This window comes from Lynx canadensis, chromosome B4 (assembly GCF_007474595.2).
Source record: "Lynx canadensis isolate LIC74 chromosome B4, mLynCan4.pri.v2, whole genome shotgun sequence".
Lineage (NCBI taxonomy): Eukaryota > Metazoa > Chordata > Mammalia > Carnivora > Felidae > Lynx > Lynx canadensis.
Genome location: NC_044309.1, coordinates 80,465,670 through 80,475,744, shown reverse-complemented (window position 1 = coordinate 80,475,744; position 10,075 = coordinate 80,465,670). Strand labels below are relative to the sequence as shown.

The 10,075-nt window shown below is 41.3% G+C and overlaps 1 protein-coding gene across 1 annotated transcript; it reads right to left on the bottom strand.

The window, feature by feature from the left end:
* Nucleotides 1–1,082: 1,082 nt before the first annotated feature.
* Nucleotides 1,083–8,351, bottom strand: LOC116738169 (spore coat protein SP65-like). The gene is made up of 4 exons (XM_032593758.1): nucleotides 8,234–8,351; nucleotides 7,683–7,715; nucleotides 5,633–5,782; nucleotides 1,083–3,897 (listed from the first exon to the last, which is right to left on the bottom strand). Exons 1-4 carry the CDS (start codon nucleotides 8,289–8,291, stop codon nucleotides 3,860–3,862), a joined length of 279 nt encoding a protein of 92 aa, XP_032449649.1. The 5' UTR covers nucleotides 8,292–8,351; the 3' UTR covers nucleotides 1,083–3,859.
* Nucleotides 8,352–10,075: the final 1,724 nt, after the last annotated feature.

Below are 10,075 nucleotides of genomic sequence, written 5' to 3'. Positions count from 1 at the left end.
AAACAATCAACAAATCTAAAGGCAACCAGTAGAATGGGACAAGACATCTACAATAGACATATTGGATAAAGGGTTAGTATCCAAAATCTATAACTTACTAAACTCCACACCTGAAAAAAAAAAAATAATCCAGAGACAAATGGACAGAAGACATGAATAGACACTTTTCCAAAGAAGACATCGAGATGGCCAACAGACACAAGAAAAGATGCTCAAAGTCACTCATCATCAGGGAAATACAAATCAAAACCTCATTGAGATACCACCTCACAGCAGTCAGAGTGGCTAAATATAAAAACTCAGGAAACAACAGATGTTGGAGGATGTGGAGATATGGGAACCCTCTTGCACCACTGGTGGGAATGCAAACTGTTGCGGCTGCTCTGGAAAGCAGTGTGGAGTTTCATCAAAAATTAAAAATAAAATTACCCTATGACCCAGCAATAACACTACTAGAAATTTATCCAAAAGATACAGGAGTGCTGATTTATAGGGGCACATCTATCCCAATGTTTATAAAAGCACTTTAAACAATAGCCAAATTGTGGAAAAAACTCAAATGTCCATCAACTGATGAATGGATAAAGAAGACATAGTTTATATATGCAATGGAATAGCATTTGGCAATGAGAAAGAATGAAATCTTGCCAGTTGCGACAACATGGATGGAATTTATGCTAAGTGAATAAGTCAGTCAGAGGAAGACAGATATATGTTTTCACTCATATGTGGAATTTGAGAAACTTAACAGAAGATCAATGGGGGGAGGGAAGGAGAAAAAACAGTGTCAGAGAGAGAGATAAACCATAAGAGACTCTTAAATACAAAGAACAAACTGTGGGTTAATGGGAGGTGCAGGGAAGGGGGGGAAATGGGTGATGGGCATTGAGGAGGGCACTTGTTTGGATGAGCACTGGGTGTTGTATTAAGCGATGAATCATGGGAATCTACTCCTGAAACCAAGAGCACACTGCATACACTGTAAGTTAGCTAACTTGATAATAAATTACATTTAAAAAACACAAAAACTGACAGGTAGCCAAAACCATCTTGAGAAAGAGCAAAATTAGAAAATCACACCACCCGATTTACAAACTTTTATGGCTACATTAATCCAATCACGAGATATTGACTTCAAGAAAGAGAAATGGGTCCAGTCCATGAGGCAGAACAGATAATCTAAATATATACCCACACATATACAATTAATCATTTTTCACAAAAATGCTAAGAGTCTTCAACAGAAGAAAGTCTTTCAACAAAGTATCCTGGGGGGAAAGTACAACTACCTGTAACGTAAAAGAAATAAACCATGATTCATACATCATATCATACACAAAAATCAAAGACTCGGTCATAAAACCTAACAATATAAATCATTCAGAAGGGGACCTAAAAGTGTATCTGTCTCAATTTAGGAGATGCTAACATTTCTTAGACAGAAAACAAAAAAAGTCCTAACAGGAAAAGAAAATTGAAAAACTATATTTTATCAAAAGACATTATGTTTAATTTACCATCTCTGTTCATTGAATAGTACTTCCTAGCAGCAGTAAAGTTTGTAACCTGAGAAGAAGTATATTCCCGTGGGCCAAATTGATGAAGAATCAATTATTCAAAACTTTCATTGTATCTTTAGGATTATTTCTTTACATTATAGTCAACTCCCAAAGAAGAACAGGTGCCCAGTTGGCACCAGTACTTACACCCAGTTACAGAATCCTGGAGCTACCAGGAGAGGTTCAGTGTGATCCACTTGCCCATATCAACTAATTTCACCTACAGCTGTTATTAAGCCAAACCTTTCTTGTAAATATTGGATACATTTTCTTGTTAATATCATTTGCCTTTGTTGAATTCAAGGGGAATGTGTCCTCTCTAGCTCATGGGGCCTGACCTGAGCTTCCGCAGGCATCTCCTCTCAGGGCCCAGGTATATGGAGAAAGCTATGTCAACATTTCAATCCTTTTCTTAGCCAACATTTTTGTTTGTTTCATATCCTCACAATTTTAATTCCTCTACTAAATTCACAAAGACATTTCCTTATCTGGGTGCATTATACACGTAGCTGTTTTTTTTAGTTGCCTGGAACCCATTTGCCTGACAATACATGCAACTCTTTGTTACAGCCCAACAGACTATAATATCTAAATGCTCCTCTAGAACAGGAGCCTAACACTTTGTCCACTGCTAAATGAAGAGCTTTGAATTCCACTCACTAGGCCAACTTAACCTTGCTCTCTTTCATCAGGGTTGTGGTATGAACACAGCCTGCAGAAAACTGACTTCCAGGGGCATCTGGGTAGCTCAGTTGGTTATGCATCCAGCTCTTAATTTCAGCTCAGGTCATGATCTCACCATTCGTGAGTTCAAGCCCCACATCAGCCTCTGTGCTGTCAGAACAGAGCTTGCTTGGGACTCACTCACTCTCTCTCTCTCTCTGTCAAATAAATAAATAAACTTAAATAATTTTTAGAAATCAACAACCAACTGACTTCCAAAGAGCAACATAGGCCTCAACTCAAGAATTTCTATGGGTGGTCCTTCAATCCTTCATGCCCAGGACCACTCAGGAATGATGTCAGGGATGTCCTTGCAATTCTATTTTCTGAAAACAAGTAGCAACACAGCCTGTTTGTTTTGTGTGGTACTTTCCCTGAACTTCTTCTGCTAGAATGCTCCTTAAAATAAATTGCCACTCTGTGAGTGAACTCTCCCGAGCTGCCAATACATATTCGACTGTATGTATGGCATCATCCAGGACACAACAGAAAGCCCAAGGTATTTGTCTCCTCAGAATCACTTGATACTCATCAGTGAGAGGGCTTGTTTTATCAAACACCACTGACAAGCTAGCAACCATTTTTCAAATAGTCTTGGAGAAGGACCTATTCCTTCAAGTAGTTTTCAAATCCAAAACCCAAGACAACTTTGCAAGAAATCCTGCTTGGTTTGAGCCAAAAATTCCAGATTCCAGCATATAGGTGATGGCAGAAACTTCTATCATATAGTCACATCCTATGGGCTCATAGGAATTACCTGGAGCCAATTCTCAGTCAATCTACCAACAGTTTGGGCTCAGGTCTGCTGAAATTCAGATATCTTTCTGCTGACCTTGTGAGAAGAGGCTAACAGGACCGTTACGTGAGGAGCATGATTTTGCCATAACCAGCCTAGCCCTAATAGTCTTTGACCTTCTTACTTATTAGCATGATCTGAAAAATATGACAACATGTTGCAGAGTTGGGCAATATCCTGTTGCTCCAACTGACACAATTCACAGGAATTTCACAGATGCGACATGGCCTGGAATATTAGCTAGCCATTTCAATTACCCTCCAGTTCTTCTATGGATACTAAAGGTTTTCATTCTTCGTAGTTTATTCCTCTGAGGAAGGAATACTCACAGTATGTGCTAATTTTCCCCTAATGCTCATTAACTCCAGACCTTACCTAACTAAATTGTGACAATTTCTAATATACTCAGATATCCCTATGGATATATGGTAAACATACACTGAGCTCTACTCTATGAAAATTCTGTAGTGCAAGGGAGACTCAAACTACTGTGGAAAAGAAGGTGTTGGCTAACTCTATTAAGGCCTACCCATTCCACTTGGCCTATTGCACCTCCCAAATAGCCTTGATAAAAGCATTGCACAACCACTTCCCAAAATCTTAAAAATATACTATTTTTGATGTTGCTCAATGTTAATTTTATTTGAAAACAAACAAACTGATTAGAGATAGGAGAGACATGATAGGCATGGTACGTGGTTGAAGTAAATCAAATGAAAGGACATTCTGGCCGAGCCCAGCAGGATCACATGCAGGACATCCAGGATACTTCATCTCACAGTCATAGCTTCAAAATACGCTTAATAAATTCCAGAAGGCCTGCAAGAGAATAAAATATATCGTCAAGCAGGTTTCAAAAAGGATGAAGAATGTGGCTTCATTTGGGGAATCTGAAAGGAGACCAACAAATGTCAAATGGCACTGAATTCCATGGAGTCAAATGGCCATGAGATGTTCATCCCCCAAAAATGGGGTTTGCAGGCCTGGTTGGGAGCCCAGATAAGCTCCAAGTCTAGAGAGCCCAGCAAGTAGGTCCACAGGTACTAGTTCTCCCTCTATAATTCAACAGAGCAACCCTGCCACCTTCTCACCAGGGATATATACTCATTTTCTCCTCCATGCACTGCCCACTACTCACCCTTGTGCAAGGTGCCAAGCAATGGCCCCGACACTGAAAGGCTATAAAGCAATATTTGAAAAAGTTTCCTCAAGTACACATGCAACCTCTCCCATCTGTTCAGGGGAAAGTCTTTCATTGGAACTTTTCCATTTCTTCATCTTTACAGTGTTTCCTTGGTAGAATGACTCATATATAAATTACATTTCTATGTGAATTTTTTTTCATTTATTGCTTGGGCACCTGGCTGATTCAGTTGGTTAAGCATCTGAATTTGGCTCAGGTCATGATCTCATGGTTCGTGGGTTCATGCCCCACATTGGGCTCTCTACTGACAGCTCGGAGCTTGGAGTCTGCTTTGGGTTCTGTGTCTACCTCTCTCTATCCCTCCCCCACTATCTCTCTCTCTTTCTCAGAAAAATAAACATTTTAAAAAATTAATGAAAAAAACTGTTTGTTCGTTTGTTTGTTTGTTTGTTTGTTTGTTTTAAGAGAGAAGGAGAGTGCAAGCAAGCAGGATTGAGGCAGAGAGAGAGAATTCGTGACACTGTGACCTGAGCCAAAACCTAGAGTCCATCGCTTAACACAATAAGCCACCCCGGCACCCTGTATGTGAGTTTTATACCACAATACCTTGCATATGTTCACAGTCAATAAATCTCATAATCGATGATACATGAAAGTAGAAGGAGGGGAAAGATGAATCAGGAATAGGAAGACTGTACTATCTTGGTCCTCAATGGCTTTCCAAATTCCCAGGAATACCCTGAATAATGCTCAAAAGTGTCTGCTTCAAGGAGGCCTCATTTTAAAGCTGTTGTCTACGTTTAGAAAAGTCTTTCAAAGAAACAAACACTGGGACACCTGGGTGGCTCAGAGCTTAGGTGTTCAACTTAAGCTCAGGTCATGATCTCACAGTTCATGAATTTGAGCCCTACATCAGGCTCTGCACTGAAAGTATGGAGTCTGCTGAGATTCTCAATCTCTCTCTCTCTCTCTTTCTTTCTCTCTCTCAGTCTCCCCCTCCACCTCTTCCAACAGTTGCATTCTCTCTCTTTCTCTCTCTCTCTCAAAATACATAAACTTCATAAAAACTTAAAAATAAAAGAAACAAACACTTTTCTATAAAAAATAAACATAAACAGTCACCTGGCCCCCTATCTTTCTAATAATATTTCTACTAACGACAAAATTCCCTATTAAAGCCAACATGTCAGGAACATGCAGGTAATATTAGTGAACAAGAAGCTGCAACCTCAGGGCTCCTCTGAGATCCATCTGCTGACTTGATTTGTACAGCCAGAAATAATTAGAGAAGGATGGAAACAGAGCTCTCTCATGGCTTCTCCTTCCTGACCACACAATAGAATCTGCTGGGATCATAGGGAACCAAGGAATCAAGAGCCCCAAAAGAAAGCACAGAGATGAGTGGCTTACCCTTTGGAGTGGTAGTAGGAGCTGCAGTGGTGGCAGCGGCAGTGGTGGCAGGAGCTGCAGTGGTGGCAGCGGCAGTGGTGGCAGGAGCAGCAGTGGTGGCAGCGGCAGTGGTGGCGGCAGCTGTGGTGGCGGCAGCTGTGGTGGCAGCAGCTGAAATTAGAAGAAAAAGATCCAGGGGCTCTTGGTGGCTTAGTGGTTTAATTTTCTCTTGATTTTGTCTCAGGTCATGATCTCAAGATTCATGAATTAGAGACACTTGAGCTCTGCACTCACAGTGCAGAGCCTCATTGGGATTCTCTCTCCTTCTCTCTCTTCCCCTCCCCTGCTGGTGCTTCCTCTCTCTCTCTCTCCCACTCTCTCTAAGTAAATAAACTTAAAAGAAAACTTAAAAAGACAGAAAAGATCCAGCTGAGACTTTTGACTCTTCTCCAGGAATGGAATTTGTCCCACTTGAGCTTGGAGGTACATTTTTCATTCTGAATTCAGTTCTGCAATTGTCAATAGTTTGTCCTCTCTTTCGCCTGGCTATCCACTTTTTCCAGACTCATTCTTCCTAGCCCTTTCCTAGATGGGACAGAAAGAATTTGGGGTTTCCTTACAAGGACTATAAGACTAAGAGACAAGCAAATACTTCCACCTAGTGGTGAACACAAAATACCAAATCCATATGTGTTCTTATTCACAGGGATCATGGCTCACAGGCAAAAGGAAATCCCTAGTGAGCTGACTTTATGGTTCTCTCCCATGGGATAACTTGATCTGATTAGTTTCCACTGCATCATGAATCAGTGTGAGTAGCAGAATAAACTATATAGGAGAACAACACAAGAAGAAGATCATGTATCGGGGGAAAAAAAAGAAGTTCATGCATCTCAGATTTGTACAATAGTATCTCCTTTCTTTGAATGAAGTCCAATCTCTTCTCTCAGGTTCTGGCCTAAAAGGGGATTATATTTGTCTCACCTGTTCTTCAAGTTGGACTCCGTCTATTCTAGAAGTAACTAGGAGAGCCACATTAGACATAAAGGGAGACAAGGGTACTATTCTGACTGTATTACACATGAGCAAATGCCCCCAAACACCCCAGTTCAAAGGAAATGTGACAATTTTGGTGACAATTATCACTCTCCACACCTTACATCAGAGCTTCTGACAAATCGCCAGGGTCAGACCCCACACTTGTGGGTTACACCTACCCCAGCAAGTAGATAGCTCAGTCTCAACACTCACACTGCAGCGATAATGTCTCAGTCCTCAATCACTTGAGATGAGATTTTTTCAGTTGGCCCTGGCTTTGCAGGTAGGATGTATGGCACAGTGTATGAGGTCTGACCATAGTCTATGCCCTTATTACCAAAGGAAACAAGTCCTTCCCCAACTGAGAAGGGCAAAAAGGGAAGTCGTCCCAATATACACATGAGTACAACACACACGGCATAGGATGTAGAGGACACTTGTGAGAAGCCCAAGAAATGCGCTTGGGGCTTTTTTACACAACCTTCAGTTTCACATAAGAAAAAAAAAATGCAGATCAGCATGGGACTAAGCCATGCGTTACAAAGAACAAAGCATAAGGCCATTCATCAACTTCACCCTATATTCCTCAATCTCCATTCCACACTCCCATGCAGGCCTACTGCTGTCATTTCTATATCAACTTCAGGAATTAATTACATTGTCTTTCTTCATCCTGAAACTGATTAATCCCACTTCTACACACTGACCCTATATTCACCCCTTCAAATTATGGTCATCAAGAAGACTTTACATGCAACTCCCCCAAATTCCCACACCACAAATTCAGACCATAATCCCTTGTCTTTTCTCCTAGACAACGCTTACAGTTTGCGTTGGTCCTTTCCAGAGACTATATTCTCTAAAAATGTATAAGAAATCAGCAGATTTTCTATAGTCACAATGAACTTTACAAGCAAGAATGTGGCTTTCCCAAGCAGCTGCTTTGCATTCTGTCCTCCATGGCCACGTGACACGAGACAGAGATGGAAAACAGTCATGGCAGGAAGGACATGAAGTACAAACACAGACTTACCAGTAGAGCTATCACTTGCAGCGCCAGTTGTCTCTACAAGAGAAAAAGAAAAATAGGCATAAATTAAACACCAGCTTAGGGCATAGAGGGAAGAGAAATTATAGACAACATTGCAGGCTGTCATAACTGAAGAACCTTAGGCTTTTCTACTTGTGCTGAGGGCAAAAAGATACACACATAATATAAAACCAACAAAACCCCACAAAAGACATAATACGTCACCATTTTTTGCTCTCCTGAAATAAAACTCTGATTGCATTCTTTTCTTTATTTTTTTATTGATTACATTCTTGAACATATTTTAACGACACTCACAATGACGTTGAACACCAAGGTTAAAACTGAGCAAAGGCCTGACTGGATTGCCAAAGCCTAAAGGGAGAGTCCACTCTATCTTGAGGGGTCAGTCAAAATGGGGATGGAACAGGGCAGTGGGGTGGAGGACGTGGGGGCCACCATTCTAAGCTCCTCCAAACCCACACCCACACAGAGCGTATACGTTGATGGACTCTTGCCCCAGACCTTCTTTTCAGGTAAGAATCTTTACTTACGGCCTGAAACCAGGAAGGTGGAAACGGCCACCAGTACCAGCAACGCCAAGAGCTTCATGTTGGTGAATTGATTAGCAGGGAGCACAGATAAGAAAGCGTGGAGCTCAGGAGAAGGTAGGACGCTGCCTTCAGCATTCCACATCCTGACCTTATATAGGCAGAGGGCACCAATCAGGAACTGCCAGATCAGAATCCGGGCTAGTTAATGCCAGGCAATGTTGGTACTGAGAGAAACCACTAGAGAGTCAACAGCACAGCCAGAGGCCCTTTGAAAAGATCACTTTAGTCCCTTGATTATGACACAGGTTTCAGGTCAAGACTTTTCAGTAGGAAACATTTTCCAGAAAACAACTTTGTTTCCAGGCTTCCTCTCAACTAAGAGGATCAAATGGCACCACGATTACCAGTTCTGCTGACAAGCCAGAGGAACCCAACACCTAGCCTTGGGGGGATCACTCACCCTGCAGTGCCCCTTTCAGACACGTTAGAAGATGGACATCTACAGCTTGCTCAGCCCTAGGATTCCTCAAAGGGGAATAACCAGGGTATGGCAGCCTGTTCTCAGATCCATCCACCTAGGTCAGGCTGTACATTCCTCCACAGATGGCCGGCCTCGTGTACGTGTAGACACTGTCATCTGACACTCACGCACAGTGAAGCAACACTGATATGATCTCTCTGGATTGAAGCATTTCTTGTGGAAAAATCCAAAGTCAAAGAGAGAGACAATAGAAAATGAAACTAACGTTGCTTAATTAATGCAGCCATTGAATCGATGCATTCATCCAACAAATATTTAGTGAGGGCTACGCAATAGAGAAACAGCAATGAACAAAGTGCTTAAAAATCCCATGGGATACGTGCAACTGTGGGAGTTCATACATTAAAAAGTGAACAGAAAGGAAGGAAGAAATGGAAGGAAGTAGGGAAAGAGAAAGTTGGGGAAGAAGGAAGGGAGGAGAAAGGAAGAAAGGGATTAGGAAGGGAGGGAAGAAGGAGGAAAAAAACAGTGTATTGTTTGTAAAATGATAAGGCCTAATATGTAATAATACAGGAGAGAGAAAGGAAAGTATCTTTGGAGACAGGAAGCAAGGTTACAATTTCAGATGAGGTAGTCAGAACAGGAATGAAGGGAAAGGTGATATGTGAACAAAGACTTGAAGATGCTGAGGAATCAATCTGATTACATCTTGGAAAGTGTGTTGCCAGGAAAGGAAACAGTGGGTGCAAACCCATTATTCATGCGGGTCTCTCGGCAGCTGTTGAGTTGGGCCCAACACTGCACCAAGACACAACCAACTATTTGCCCTAGTCACACACCCCAGCTACTAAGTCAATACAGCAATGAATTCAATACTCCATATTCACATCACAACCAAGTGTGATTCAGATCTCCAAGGAGAGGTACTGAACATGTCTTGGAAAACCTGGAAAGAATGAGAAATCACTACCTTCTAAAGGTTCCTTTGCAGTTAAATGGTTCTAGTACTTTGAAGGCTGTTCTTGTTCATACAAAGGATGCTTTCTGTGACATACCCTCAGTGAGAGAGTCTCTTTCATATGGAACAGTATTGAACATCTATTTCCACTTTCCTATTGAAATACACTTGATATTCAACCCTGTGCAAATTTAAGGTGTACACCATGTAAATTGGATACATTTGTATGTTGTAATGTGATTGCCTTGTACCATTAATTAACACCTCTATCATGTTACAGAATTATCATTTCTTTTTAGAGGTTGGAGTAATTAAGTTCTATTCTCTTAGCAAGTCCGATGACTATAACAATATTGTTGTTTATCTTGCGTCTATCGCTATACTGTGCATTAGCTCTCTAGGG